Source organism: Amphibalanus amphitrite, unplaced genomic scaffold, assembly GCF_019059575.1.
Source record: "Amphibalanus amphitrite isolate SeventyFive unplaced genomic scaffold, NRLGWU_Aamphi_draft 000080F_arrow, whole genome shotgun sequence".
In the NCBI taxonomy this organism is placed as follows: domain Eukaryota; kingdom Metazoa; phylum Arthropoda; class Thecostraca; order Balanomorpha; family Balanidae; genus Amphibalanus; species Amphibalanus amphitrite.
In genome coordinates, this window is record NW_024881576.1 from 864,785 (window position 1) to 880,968 (window position 16,184).

The 16,184-nt window shown below is 49.7% G+C and overlaps 1 protein-coding gene across 1 annotated transcript in view; it reads right to left on the reverse strand.

The window, feature by feature from the left end:
- The window catches only part of LOC122379557 (palmitoyltransferase AKR1-like), a 65,137-nt gene that overhangs the window by 4,620 nt on the left and 44,333 nt on the right, over positions 1-16,184 (reverse strand). The window contains exon 6 of the mRNA XM_043361844.1: positions 7,220-7,404. Coding sequence (XP_043217779.1) covers positions 7,220-7,404 — 185 coding nt within the window. The remainder of the gene's footprint in view (positions 1-7,219; positions 7,405-16,184) is intronic.

Consider the following 16,184-nt stretch of genomic DNA (forward strand, 5'->3'; position numbering starts at 1 on the left):
CGTTCAGTGGTTCACTTATGACGTCTTAGGTCAGTGACCTGACCTGACCTGAAAATGCGGTCGGTGTCACAAGATCCGGCTTGAATCAAAGGTCATGTAGGCCAAGTTTCAGCTCTCCATCTCCGTCGTCTTCCGAGCTATCGCGAAAAAAACGATGTGGGGCGGCACCCGAACCCCCTCGGCCTGCGAGGGTTAACCCTCGCCGGACCTATTGGTTTTCTACATACGCGCCGGCCGAGGGGACCCCCCCCCCCCTCGCCGTTTCGCCCCTGGTGGATCTAGCGCGTCGCGGAAAAAAACGAGCGTGTGCGCCGTTACGAGACGCAGAGATTGGTACCCGATTTTAAGGTCCTAGGTCAACCGGTGACCTCTGAGGTCAGGTCAAGTGCCCCAAGGTACGGTTCAGTTTTTGGTGAATAACTTCGCAAAAAATGGCCGCAGAGCCGCGATTTTGGCAGCATCGTGTTCGTCTCGCTCAGGCGCGTCAAATGATATACTTTTTGTTCGTTTCAGGTCAACTTAGGGTGTTGACCTCAGGTCAAGGTCAGGTCAGCACCCCTAGGTCACGAAGTTGGTCGAAAGAGGTCATGTCGCATATCATTCGATTTGGCAGGTCATCCTGAGTCCATTGGTAGCTTTCCCAACTCGATAGCTCAATTTGATCAAGAGTTATTGACGAAAAACTAATATGACCTTGATGACTTCATAAATGACGTCACGCAAGGTCAACATTGCAAAAGTGACGCATCTAACCTTGCAAGGAGTGCATCAAATCACGATTCTGTGTGCTTGAGATAGTTGGAGATCGTTCCCGGCGCCAGAATAGCAGTTTTCATTTTTCCCCATTGACTTATGTATATGTAATGGTCAGGTCACGAAAATGACCTGACCTCATACGACCTTTAGGAAAAATCCGAGATATACAAGTTGTGAGACTCATAATGGTTACTAGATCCTGCAAGTTTCATTTCCCTGTGACATCTCCTCTGGCAGTGAGGGCGTTGCGAAGTTGCGACATCTGAAGACCGTTCAGAGGTTCACTTATGACGTCATAGGTCAGTGACCTGACCTGACCCAAAAATGCGGTTGGTGTCAAAAGATCCGGCTTGAATCAAAGGTCAGGTATGCCAAGTTTCAGCTCTCTATCGCCAGCGTGTTCGGAGCAATCGCGAAAAAAAAAACCTATGGGGGGGGCGGCACCCGCCCCCCCCCTTCGTCCGGCGAGGGTTAACCCGCGCGGGGCTGGGGGGGTAAATTTTACCCCCCCTTGCGAATTTTTGCGATATCTCAAAAACGGCGGCGCGCAGCGCCGCCAAACTTTCAGTACCTTTTCTTACATCAATTTGACACGTTCCCTGAAAATTTGAGCGAAATCCGTCGGAAAATTTTTGAGAAATTGACGTTTTAGTGACGTCATGTTCGCCATTTTCGCCTCAAAAACGGCAAAAGTTCAAACGCCGCTAACATCTTCATTTTTAAAGGAATCAAGACGTAACAAAAAAGGTTATACGTAATTTTACTTTGTCTATCAAATGGCTATCTCGGTTTTTTGAAAATTTTGGATTTTGGCCTAAATTTTTTCAAAAAACTGACTTTTTTGGGAAAATCATTATAAAATCCAAAATTTTGAGTCTATCGAAAAAAACCGGAATATATGTCAGAGAAGTGGTCTATGTGCACCTACATACCAAATTTTGGAAGAATCAGTTCAAAAATGTGGGAGTTATTCAAAATTTTATGACGTCACGACACACAATTTTTTTGAAAAATGACTTTTTTGGAAGTTCTAGACCTCTTACGGAAACAAAAATAGCACCATTCGATTCGCCGTGAGAAACTGCATCAGATAGACACCTTTTTAGGCCTTAACAACCAACTTCAAAATTTGACCTCACTTGACCTGACCTTGACCTGACCTCGACCTGAAATTCATCCAGAGGTGGTCCATATCACTTATTGAGTGTGCCTATTGAATTCTATGAGTAAAATGACCCATAAAACATGTGTCGCAAATGCCCTTTTCTATATTTTGTTTTTTGGTGACCTGACCTGACCTGACCTGACCTTGACCTTGACCTCTGAATGATATTGTATGCAACGAATATTGTCTTGGTAGCCTAAGAACACGTTTTGGGCGATCAGTCTCAGTCCATGACTCCATTCTTCGGCAACTACGGTGCAAGGCCGATACTGTAGGAACTTGCAATTTGTACCCTTGACCTGACCTTGACCTTGACCTCAAACTTAAAATTAAGTACATTTTTTTTAGTAGTTCGTGATGAGAGCTTTCGATTGGCGTTTGAATTTTCCAAATCGGACCATTAGTTCGGGAGATAACAGGGGGGGTAAAATTTACCCCCCCCCAGCCCCGCGCGTTCGGCTGGAGACCCCAGCCCCGCGCGGGTTAAGGTATACGCAATGACATGTGGCATTGCAAAACAACAGAAACGTGTATAATTGGAATTCGTCTCATCTAAAGATAATTGCAGAGAGCAGCAGCGTCCCCAGACAACGGCGGATTAAATCAAAGCAAACTGATATGAAAGATGGTAAGCGAATTTGCTCACCATGAGGATGAGCCCTTAGTGTTTGAAAAGCCGCGGCAAATGGCCTTTTGGGGAAAATCTCATCTGATCTGACGACGGATGCGCCTGCCCCCTTGTGTGTGGTTTGCCGATTTAGCTGGAGGAATTGTCCTTTCTGCGGACGGTGTGTGAGGGTGGTCTTAGCTGCCGCCAGACCCCACCAGCGCCATCAGCCGAGGTCGAAGGCCGGCAACCACAACGACCAGCGGTAGGCGCAACGACAGACTTGATTACGGGCGACGCGGTGTCCTCCACTATTATGAAGAACCGGTTTCGGCAAGACAGTCAAACATATTGTACCCACCTACACAACACTTACTACCAGGAAGCGGTTGAACGCTTTGAAGACTTGATCTGCATGGATATGTGTGCCTGACAATACCTCAAGCATCGAGAAAAACGCATCTTTATTCTTTATTCAAGCCTCAATGGCGTGATGGAAAACAATCGCCGTTGGAATGCGCTAAGTAGATCTGCCAGTCACGTCCGATGCAGCGTTTCGCCTTTATTTAACACGAGTAGAAGATAGAGAATGCTAGGTAGGTGCTGACGGTAAAAACAAGTTTAGACAATGAGGAAATGTCAGACTGCTAATATTAATCTCAATTTATCTTAACGTAAAAATGATTGTTAAAACTGAGTTTCGAGTAACACTTACGCGAAAAGACAGTGAAAAGTTCAAGTAGTCCATGTAAAAGTCCGTTCACGGCGCACCACGTGTCACCGGATCGAGGCTTTTCCTGGCACCAGCGTATCAGCCAGCAGGCGCACCTAGCCTTCGCCAATCCAAACTGCAACAATACTTCAGGCTACACAGACTGCGACACACTCCACGGCCTATAGCTTGTGACGCCAGACTTCCAGAGCCAGACACAGGCAGTCTGGTACTGTTTAAATTGCCTCCAGAAAGCTATGAAAGCATCCGCTCTTACGTGACGATCTATATCAGAAAATAAATTGTGTGATATGAACAACAAGAACGCGATTGACCTAGTAATGGCATCTACAGCATGTGGTTTACACTTTACAAGGCGAGTGGTAGATTGGTCAATAAACATTAACAACGTAACATCTGCTTCCATTGAGCCGAGCAGTTTACCGGAGAGTGTCTTATATGTAGCTTAGCTGTCTGACCTGGCCTCCAAACCTCAAACCAGGTCTCTTAACCCTCGATAGGCGAGGGCCTTTTTCATAAAACGGGCGGAGAGGGGGGTTGGTTGGTTGGTACAGCCCCCCCCCCCCGGCGATTGGCTCCTTTGGCACTTAGAAACACCAAATTTACACGGTAGAAGGACCCATAGGAAATCTCGACCCTCTGCAAATTTGGTGACTGAGTAGAGTCTGGGTCAATATTTAGGGGGTTTCGGCCTTCGGGGGTATAAGTGTAAAAAATTCGCTAAAACACGTCAAAACTTTTTCGCTTATAACGTCTGATCTAGCTAAGGTAGAGCAAACATAAAAGCACCAGTGAGTTATGGAAAGCGGTTAAGCGGTTATGGAACGCGATTGGCCGGACGTCGTAGAATCTTCGCCGTTCGAGAGACATCGAACGCGGGGTAAATGGTCGGGGATGAACAGCCGACCAATAGTCGTTGACCCGCTCCTAAAAATAATCAATAAACGGTGGTGGACGGTCCTAAACGTCTCAGAAATTTGACAGCGTTTAGAAGTTATGAATGATCGCTTTTAAACCTGCCGGCACGCATCGAAATGTATCATTTCTTGGACCCAAAAGTGATAATCACGCGAATATACCTTAACCCTATTCCTGGCGGGCTCCGCCGGGACAAGAAACTGGCGGGGGGGGGGGGCCGATTCGGCCCCCCCCCCTGAGATCTCGAGAACGAAGCCAGATAGCGACAAGCGGTAAACGGCATCGGATAGGCACGGTCAAGATCTACAATTTTTACAAAGGTCATTTTCAGGTCAGGTCAAAGATGACGTCACAGGGGTCGAAAAAGTCAAAATGGCGGCGCTAGATATGGAGAGAGTTTTTCTCGAATAACTTTCGAATTAGTCAAGATAGGAACAAACTAAGGGCATCATCGTGATCCTCTCGTCAATCCGCATCGAATGATATATATGTTGACCTCGAAAGGTCAAGGTCAAAGGTTGACCTCAGGTCACGTGACCTCGAGGTCATCATGTATATCATTCGATGCGTCTTGACGAGCTGAACACAATGAGACCATCCACGCGTCTGTATCTTGTTCCTGTACGGAGTTATTGGCCAAAAACCTTTGGTGACCTTTGATGACGTCACATGACCTCACAGCTGCCCAACAGCAAAACAGACCTCAAGGTAGTGAAGGTTGATCGTATATGAAGTCATGTATGGTATATGGGGCCATTCCGACCCGTTTTAGTGGTAAAAACAGGGAGTTGATTTTTCCCCCATTGACTTATAATGGGGAGGTCGCGAAACTGACCTGACCTTAGGTCACCGATATCAAAATTCCGAGATATACAAATTGCACATACTGGTACCCTAACTAAAGCCTGAAGAGAAGAAATTGATCGGTCAAAAACTCTAGCTCTGGCGTGATTGCAAACTTTTCTGAGGTAGGGTCACCAAACCGTCTCTGGTGACCTGACCTGAGGTCAGATCAACTCAAAATTTTCAGACATGTTGCGTAGAAGCCTTTTAGGAAAAGTCAGAAAATTTGAGCTTCCTAGCTCAACGCGTTTGGGAGAAAGAACCAAAAAACCTCAGGGGGGGGGGGGCTCCTGAGGCACCCCCCCGCCAGGAATAGGGTTAACAATAATGGAAACGCATTCCAACATCAACGCACGAAAATACATTATATGCCCCACGTTTCCGAAACTATCAATATCAAATCAGTAAAAACATCAAAGCTTTGGATCTGATAGCCAGAGCTCAGATTTTGTCGCTAATCCGGTTTGCGATCCATTCATGAAAAAACGTCATATGCGTAGAGACCTTGAAAAGAGACTAAAACCATCGGCCAATCTGCTATTTTCCATTGTCACATTGATTTCCCTTAGATGAGACCATAATTTTGCCGCTCTTTCTTACGTTCTTATGTCAATGACATAAGCCAAACTAGTTCTTTTTTAGTCACCATGGCTACAGTCCTAAGTCGTCTTTGGACATCGTCCACCAGAAACATAATATAATAACGCATATCACGAACTCGGTTTGTTATCGATCAATTACCCAGCGGTGCCACCCTTGTGGCGGCTGGACGGCCGTTTTCCAGAATCATTTCGCGGATTAACCGATATGGAGGCAAATAAGCGCAGGAAACAGCCAACATCCGCCGAACCGGTCAAAGGCCACTGACGCAGCCCGCCGCTCGCCGCCCCCACACCCCACCCGCCAATGCCGAAAACGACCACATCAGCGGCCGGGGCGGCGGCGTGGGAGCTGCTCAGCGGCTCGAGCTGGTCCTCCTGCAGCCGGAGCCCGGAGCGGTACCAAACACGGCCGAAAAAAACGGCGCGCTACACCGACTCGCACTGCTCGGCGGCCGGCTCAGACGCTGCCGGGCACCCGTGTCAACCTGGTAAAACATAAAGTTTTCCTATTGACTGTCATCGACTGAGCGGTTCAAACGATGTCGATAAGCAGGTTTATCAGATAAAGTTGGAAAATATCGGGGAGTACAGCCCGCGAACGTATGTGTACACCAACTACACATGCCATAACAGTGAGCAGTAACGGACCGTCCGAGAGTTTTCAGCCCCCGTTCGATAAATGTACGCCAAACCACAGAACACAGCTACGATCATAAAGACATCCTATTATGTACATTGATGATGGTCTCTGAGACATACAGGCGAACATAAGGGACAGACATACGAAAAAGCCTGGATATATCAGCAGTAAGTTTCTATACCGGTTATCTATGACATGTTCATAGATGAAAAGAAATTATTTTGATCTCTTCCAATCTTGCATCAAGTACTGTGTATCCCTATACGATGAACAGCGGACCTGATATAATATTGAAGCGAGAGACTAATATGAAACACATTAAACACAGAATAGAATGAATAACAATGAACGCTGACCTGACAGTAGCGCTGAATGACAGCTGGGTGACCCCTGGCCTAGCAGTGGGGACAGTATGGGTGACCGCCGACCTGGCAGCCGCAGTAGGGGGCAGTATGAGCTCTGGCCTGGCAGTAGGGACAGCATGACCCCTGACCTGGCAGTCGTGACAGCATGGGTGACACCTGACCTGACAGTAGGGGGCAGTATAAGCTGTGGCCTAGCAGTGGGGGCAGCATGAAACAGTGACCTGTGACCTGGCAGTGGGAGACAGTATAGGTGACCCTGACCTGGCAATGCATGGGGACAGTATGACTTCTGACCAGGCAATGCATGAGGACAGTATGACTTTTGACCTGGCAATGCATGGGGACAGTATGACCTCTGACCTGACCGTGGGGGAAGGATGACAGTGACCTCTGACTTGGCATCGGGGGCAGTAGCTGACCTGGCAAAGGGGGCAGTAGCCGACCTGGAAAAGGGGGCAGTAACTGAACTGGGTGGAATGACACAATGATCTGTGACCTGGCAGTAGGGACCCTGACCTAACAGTGGAGGCAGTAGCTCAGCTGGCCGCTGGGGACCGTATGACCTGTGATCTGACAGTGGGGACACTGACCTGGCAGTGGGGGCAGTAGCTGAGCTGACCGGTGGGTGTGGCCGCCGCCGTTCGCAGAGTGTCGGCCAGGCGATCGGTCGGCGGCAGCAGTCCCGGGGCGGCCGTCACCGCCCGATGAAAGGTGACCACGAAGGCAGCCAGTACCACGCCGGACAGGCCGGTGACGTACAGCGGCACCAGAGCGTCTGCAGTCGGCACGCTAAGGAACATCGGCGCTCTCGGCCAGCCGGCCTCAGACAACAGACACCGGCGCAGGCCCGTCACATTCCCCGGCCACAGCCAGTGTCAGCACGACACGCCGCCGCCGCTGGTCAGACAACGCTTCAGACCAGACACGCTCCCCTGCAGCCAGACACGCACGCAAAACCAGGGCCGATCGTCCGAGGCCCTCCCGCACACTATGTTTACGCCGGCTGCATTCATGAATGGGTTTCGTGACTCAGTTGAAGAAGTTGAGTGGTTGCCAATTGGACTTTTGTTTGCCATGCAGGGAACAATGCACATCTTCCTATGATTCCATTGGCATGATCATTTTTATCTCATTGTCTACATTTCCGGTGCTATATGTTTTCCAGAGGATTGATATCAACATCACTCCCATAACCATAACGCGCAGGGCCAACTTTTTCAGGGCATCAAAGTGGACCGAACATTTCGCTGACGTAACCGTTCATTCACGGAATTGGTCCGATCAGTGCCGGCGGCTGCGGCGCGTCAGTAAAAAGCGGCCGCCGGAAAACCTCGCCAGCGCCGGTCACCCTTTTTAGCGTCTCCCGGCACGGCAGGGGCAGCTGCGACCGGCGCCGTGCGCACGTTCCCGGCCACACAAAAATCTACCATCCGCGGCTGATTACACCCAGCAGCACAGAACGGGAGACAGAATACAGACCCGCAATGCGAGCATCCCACCACAAGGACACAACATCACAGGGAGGACAGATCACTAATAAAAATGCTCAGCGATTTCCTTATGGAGCCATTCCTGTTCAAAGGCGGCAAATCGTGAGCCCATTAGCTTTTTAGGAAAGGTTGCTTTGAATGTAGCCGCCGGCACACCAAGCGAGTAATATCAGAGAGGGCGGCATGAGAGATCGGGAGAGCTTGTTGAATGTTTGCAAGTGTCTTTGGGATATTCTGTGGCGTACGGAGAGAAGAAGACGAAGAGAGAAGACAGGCGGCAAGAAAGGGGACCAGGGAGAGACAGAGACAGAGACAGAGACAGAGACCGAGACCGAGACCGAGACCGAGACCGAGACCGAGACCGAGACCGAGACCGAGACCGAGACCGAGACCGAGACCGAGAGAGAGAGAGAGAGAGAGAGAGAGAGAGAGAGAGAGAGAGAGAGAGAGAGAGAGAGAGAGAGAGAGAGAGAGAGAGAGAGAGAGAGAGAGAGAGAGAGAAGCACTGGAATAAGCGTGACCGAAGGGATTTCTGGACCGGCCGGCGCAATATTGGCCGGAAGCGGGTGGGTGGTGGCGCCGGACCGTGTGGGCGTCTGGTGACGGATGGCGTGAGTGCCGACCCGTCGCCGGCCGTCTGCGGCAGACACTCCCCCGGCCGACACACAGAGCGGTCACCCCCCGCCAAGGCCAACGCAGCGCGCCAAACACCGACCGAGTGCCCCGCGACTAGTGATGTCAATTATGGAAAATCGGAATACCGATACCAAACCAAATACCAACCAAAACCGTGGGGAAATACCGAAACCAAACCAATTTGGAATCATGATGAAAATACCAACTTTTTACCAATTTTTTAGCCTCTTATACATTAGTGAGGGCTCATGATACCAACAAAATACCGATTACACTAGGATTGAAATACCAAATACCAAGTTGGTATCGGTTTGGTATGTAACTATCGGTATACCAAAAAGTTGGTATCCGATTGACATCTCTACCCGCAACCATCCGACTGCGACAGACAATGAGCCCCTGCACACCGGCTGACAGCCGCACCGGCACTCTGTAACCATGTACGGTCACATAACAAAGCCCCAAGATAAGCCTAATGAAAAGACATTTATGGTTGTCCGAATCTTCAATGATCCTCAAAGCAAATACTTATTCAAAGAGGTTTAAAATCTTTAAATAAATGTAATCCGATGTTACGATGCTAGCTTTTAAGCCTACCTACAGCCGAATCTAAAAAGGGCATCAGCACAAGCGACATTAACCCGCGCCGTGCTGGGGAGGGCGTTTTTACGCCCCCCCCTCAGGTTTTTCGCGAATATCTCAAAAACGGCGGCGCGCAGCGCCGCCGTTTTTGGTACACGTGTTCCTACATCATTTCCGCACATGTTGTGAAAATTTCAGACCTAGGCCGTTCAAGGTCAGGTCACCAGGTCACGTCAAGTGACCTTACCTCAGAAAAAGTTCAAAGGCTCGCTATAGCTACACCGACTGAACGATCACTTTGAAACTTTCAGCGATTGATATGAGTAACAGTATGTATAAAATGTATATCTCGGATTTTTGATATCTGTGACCTAAGGTCAGGTCAATTTTGCGACCTCTCCATTATAAGTCAATGGGAGAAAATTGAAATGCGCCTCTTTTGGACAAATATCGTTCAAAACGCTCTCAAACATCGGTTCATAGGTAAACATGACACACTGAATAGGAAAAATGCACCTGTGACCCCTCTGTGTGCCCCTGAGGTCATCTCAGGTCATGAACGGTCGCCAGCAGTTTTTTGGCTATAACTTTTGATAGAGACGTGCTAGAGCGGTGAAAACACGTCAGATGTGTTCAGCTCGACGATACGGATCGACTGATATGCAACATGACCCTTTTCGGTCAGGTCATGACCTTGACCTGAGGTCAAATTTTCAAAATGACCTTTCAAGGTCAACAAATAGTTCATTCGACGCGTCTCGACGAGAGGAACACGATGCTGGCAAAAGTAATGTCATGGCGCTTATGAGTCAAAAGTTATTGACGAAAAAACGTTTTTCGTAAAAACGGCTATTTTTGGAGTTTTTGCCCTCTGGAGGCTAAACCGTTGACCTGAGGTCAAATCTGAGAACATTACTCAGAAAGGTCTGTAAAAGGGCTATCGAATGCGCTTTTCCGCGGCGCTGTAGCTCTATCGGTTCCCGAGATAGCCGTTGGCAGTTTCCAAAATGTTGAAATAGTCAACATTTTACCTTTGGTGACCTCTGGTGACCTGACCTTTGACCTGACCCAAAAAATGACCGAAGTGTTTTCGTCCTTATTTTTGACGCTCTTTCGATTGCCGCTTACCGCGTGGCGCTACGTGGCCCAGGAGCCGAGTTAGACGGGGGGGCGTGAAAACGCCCCCCCCCAGCACTCGGCGGAAAGTTCAGGCCACCAGCACGGCGCGGGTTAAACGATCGGTGGTACACTTGGAATCGTGTTGAAATGCTTTAGCGATCCACACAAGCCGCAAATTCTTTACACAGGAAAGAGGATCCGCTAGATGAGCGCCACAATAACAAAATGCTGTAAAGGCGATCCAAATCCTGAGATCGCCCCCTTTTTATGACAGTCTGTAAGCCGTGTAAATAGCCTGATGCCTATCAGTTAAAGGGAATATACCACCGGGCTGACCCGGCTGAGGATGCGGTTGAATAAGGCAAACCAAGGTGGTAACACTACTCCAAGCGATCTTAGCCGCGCCCGGCAAGGATCCAAGAATATTGAGGATTTTTTCAGGTCATCTCATGGAAATAAGCGTTGAAGTTACCGGTGAGAGCCAGTGTCTAACACATCTGTCACTGCTACTCAGCTGGTTCCCTTTGCCACCCACCTGGTCCCTTCATTATCCGCATACCACCCGCTCGGTCCTCATACCACAGGCCGCGACCCTGCAACCACTTCTCTGGCACCGGCCCCCAGCCTGCTGACGTACTGTCCCCAGTTCCCACCAGTACCAACTCACAAACTAACCACAGAACATGCCAAAAATATACCTTCACATCCTTGTGATTGACATGCAGATATGGGACAGTTGGGCGCCTGACAAGACTAAGTTTCAAAACGCTTAACAGCCCTTATCAAGCGCTGGACATCATACTACTGCTGGGACACAACCCAGCGATACGGCAGATACGACCAGCGTGTTACACCGGCCATCAGCCGCTGACACTGTTCCGCTCCATCTGAAAGGACGGTCGGTGTGCGACCGTGTCACGTCTGAGGAGCTGGCTGTCGGCCGTCGCGGGACGGACCGCGGCAGGACAGGCAGACGGGACGGATCGGGCCGCCGTCTCCGGACCAGCAGCAAAACTAACGGGGGAATGGAAATAGTGTCCTCCACTGAAACACGCTAGGACTAGGGGTATTACGCTGCTCCCCATTTAGTCATTAGCTTTCACTGCCGCTGAGGTATGCAGGTCCACTTTCAAACAGTAACGTTTGGATGACGCTGGGTTTTAGGAGCGCCCGGTCTATGTCGATTATCGGCGCCCACAAAAAATTGTAGGGCAATATTTAATAACGATTTTAATCAGCTGTGACAACAGCACCATCACCGACCACAAAAACCGCATTTGTTTAAACAGTTGATTAAGTAACTATTCAAGGTCCACCAAGAGGACATGGCGGACATCTTGACGAGGATGCGAGGAAAACTTCGAACTTCTTGCTTCAAGGTCTGTAGATTATTGGATGCATGGAACGTCTTCAATCCTACGCTGTGTGATGTAAGGTAATGATATTTTTGGGGAAACAACTAGTCTGGAAGTTGGATGAAACAGCTCCTGTAAGTACAGGTCTCGCGGGTTTTAAGGGTAGGTTTTGCCTTTCCGGCTATATCTTTTTCGTCTTCAGCTTTGCAGGCTTTAAGATGTGACCGATTTACTAGTATAGCTCCCTACCATGATCATGGAAAAAGGTTTGATCGTATGCCGGCTAGTTTCGGAGAAATTTAAAGAAAACCTCAAAATCTGCCGTTTGGGGCATTCTGGCCGCGGCTTCCCTGCAGTCGCCTATGACTACAGTGGTGCCACCCAACGAGTAGGACGCTGAAACACAGAGGCATGAATGAATCCAGCGCGTGGTGAACGGTGGATAAAGACGGGACTCGGCAGAGGCTATCACTGCGGCCCGCCGCGCAGGGCGTCCTTGGACAGCGGCCGAGCCCTCGGGCGATGAGACCAGAGGTCACGAGAGCCCGGCGCACATGAAGGGGAGCCGCTCGCCTCAGCCTTGTAACTCAGCTGGTGTGGTGGGGGGGGGGGGGGGGGGACGGCAGGCGGGAGGGGCTAGAACGAACGGGATGGTGGTTTAGGTTTAAAATAGATTGGAAATGTCGTGCCATGGTCAAATAAGATTATAATTTTTTTTACCTAATAAACATTTATTAACATTACGAAAGAACCCACCATTTTTATTGAGAAATATAAAAGAAATGCTATTTTTTGATGTTACCGTTTACTTTTAATGGAATTCAAACCCTACCTTTTACTAGGGGTGATAAAATAAACCCCTCTCCTCAGTTTTTCCTGAATAACTGGCGTAGGAAGTGGCGGATAGCTGCGAAGCTTTCAGTGCTGTAAGTTATTTTTTCACCATAAGTAAATAAATATCCATGCGGTCAGGAGTCGGGATAAGTTCAGGCCATCCGCAATTTGATATTTTACACCTACCCTGAAAATTTAAAGACCCTGACCAAAATAGCCATTTGTCTGTGACCACTTTTTAGAGCCCATTACGTTTAGGCCAGAATGGGCATTCGGCGTGTCAGGTCTCATTACCCCGGCGGCCGCTGCACTGGGCCTTCGCGCCACCCGCCGGCCGCTGGGGGGGGGGGGGGGAGGGGGGCAACAGTTGCCCCCCCTTACTTCTGCGACGATATCGTCGCAACATGAAGAGATAGAGAAGAGAAACTTTGCACACATCTTCCTGAATACTTAGCCGAGGTTGTGTTCCAATTTGGTGTCAATCCCATGTGAAATGACATGCCAAGTTTTGCCAATTGTTTCACGTTCGTATCTCATCAGGTTTCGGAGATATTCCACAAAACGTAAAGGGGGGAGCAGCTTTATTCCACCCCCTCCCAGCGGCTCATGGGTTAACCGCTCATTTCTAGACTTGTGATTAGAAACGTCCTAGCATGTGAAATGATGTTTGGTCCCTTGTGGCTTACTTGGCCGGTGCCTTCAGGGTTGTTTAACTACAAATTTGCCGATCTGCTGAGCGCATGGAGCCGATATAGCCAGGTTTATAACCACTAGGGGTGACATTGCGGCACAGTCAATCTTCAATGTTTCCACGCCCCTAGAATATCCGCAGTTTAGCTGCCGGTTTCTGGTCACATGGCCTAAAGGCGAGGTCATTAGCGATATAGAAATGGAAACACTTGAACAGGCTAGCTGTGAGAAGGATAAAGGTTCATTTTAATTTTGTGTATTGTCGCATAAATACATGTACCGACCGTTTTCTAAGAAGGCTAATTTATCTCTCTCTCTCTCTCTCTCTCTCTCTCTCTCTCTCTCTCTCTCTCTCTCTCTCTCCTCTCTCTCTCTCTCCTCTCTCTCTCTCTCTCTCTCTCTCTCTCTCTCTCTCTCTCTCTCTCTCTCTCTCTTTCTCTCTCTCTAAAAGCTCACAACAAAAACTTTTAGGCAGGTCTCGATCCCTCCGACTTTTGGGTCATTAACCTGACTTGGAAGGTCAACGTATGACCTATGGTTAACGATTGACGTATGATCTAAAAATTGGGTATCATCGGCTTCCTCTCGTCACGTGAAACATGTTCCTTCTTTTCATGAAGCTCTAGTTTGATCAGAAGCCGATCAACTGTGAGGTCTGATCCACCCGCCCATACGTTAGTGCCTGCGAAAACACCGATATGGGTGCGAGTTATGGAATATTCCTTTTTTTTTTGCCTTTGTAGCGGCTCACATTGATTTTTTTTTCCAAAAATAATGAAAAAAGCAGATTTCAGTGATGTCCAGACTCAAATTTTTACGCCTAGTTTCCTTTTGAAAGTAATGTAATTTCATTCATACAACTATATCTTGGTCAGTTTTGTGACAAAGTTTTGAAAATACAGTGCAGCAGAAAACAAAACGGTGTTAAACGACCTCCAGTCTCAGCAGGTCACGGTTAAATGACAGAACTGTTCCCATGAAATAGGCAATAGCATTACAGTCGTCTCCCGGCCTCCATGGTAAGCGGCTAAAACTTTGGACCACTATGGATCGGCACGCTGTCGGCTCACCCCGCCCGCTGGCTACTGGTGGCCTTGGCCGTTCAATGCCGATTGGCCAACGGCCGAGGTCGTGCGCTGGTCAGCACGCAGGAGGACGGGACGCGGTGCTGCACATTGTGAGTGACCTCTGACCTTTCCCCGTCCCCTGACCGTATGCCGTGTCTCCGGCCCAGACGATAGAAACCGGTTCTAGCCTCAACGCAGGCTGCCACTCTGACCCTTCCCTCCCCACTTTACTATGTGCCGTAATACGCACTCGCGAGTAACTGGGTGGAGCAAATGGTCACCGATACAGAGGCGGAACTGGTTGCCCTCCCGCTCGCCGAGCCACCTACCGCTAAAACCCGCGAGACCTGTACGTCACAAAGAAACGCAGGTACAGGTCTCGCGGGTTTTAGCGGTAGGTTTTGCACCTAGAAAATGTAGGGTACTTCAGGCTATATCTTCGTCGTCTTAAGCTTTTAAGTGTTGAAGATGCGATCGACTTGTTGGTTCACAAGCCGGCCATGATCGTGTAAAATGGCTTCATCGTTGATCGATTAGTTTCTGAGATATAACCGGAAATGTAAAAGTGCAAAACCTACCGCTTAATCTCGCGAGAGCCGTACCTACTCGATAAATTATTCGTCAAACCGCAGCATCGTCTCTCAGATAATTTTGCCAGTCACCAGAGAAACTTAAAAGGTACCCCGGTTGCACATGTTATTCGACTGAACTCTGATCACCCTTCAGGAGTAATTCATTGCCCTGTGTCGAACAGTGCCATAAAAACACTGGGTAAATCTAATCGCCATCCAGCAGCGGATGAGTGGCGTTATCAGGTGCACTGAGTGCATGCTGGTACACTGTATGACAATTATGGAACCGCCTGACAAGGACAGGAAACTTATCAATGCGAGCTCAACTAAAATGGTCTATAAAACTTCCTTTCCTACAATAGCTTCTAGTGATCACGCCTATGGTAGTGCCGATCCTCTGCACCGACTCAGCAACACAAGTGATGGATTTTGATGGCAGTTATCGCCGGCAGTTGAATGGCCGTTGATTGTGAAAAAGGCCTGAAGGTCGTCCCGACGTCGGCTAGTGGCAGACAGACTGTCTGGTCCGCCCAACTACGTTCTTCCCGAGGCGCCATCGTGGCGAGCCGCCCGTACCAAATCGCATGTTGCAAAGAGAATACCGGTCCACTTGTATATTTCAAGACAATATCAATAACATACATGACACACAATACAATAATCAATGCGAACATAAATTACTCAGGGAAGGATGAGGCGCGTGGGCGCGACGCGGCAGACACATGGTAACACTGAGATCCCGGCACAGGCAGCCGGACTGACGGCGGCAGCGGGGCGGACGCGCCGTCAGTCGCGCTCCGAGGCGCTGCCAATCGTTCACTCGCTCGGCCAGCCGCGCCCCGTGGCGCCGGCCAGCTCGGGCGCGTCCACAGACAGAGCGGCACACTGATACACACATACGCACACGCACGGCACGCGCCGATACTCTGAGGATAACTGACTCGCGGGCCGCGGCGGCGGCGGCCTTGCTGACTGGCGGTCTGCGGCCGACCGGCGCCGGCTCAGTGCAGCCGCCGCCGCGCCGACCGCCGCCGGCGCCGGTGTCGCGGAGTCGTCAGCGACTGAGAGTCGCCGTCGGCCGGGCCGGCGCCGCTCCGTCTCTCGGCGCAGACGCAGGCCGTGTCGAGCTCGACAGGCCAACCGCCGACGTCGATGGTCTGGGTCTGCTGCTGGCAGACGGCGCCCTCGCCGGCGGCGCACGGTTGGCCGG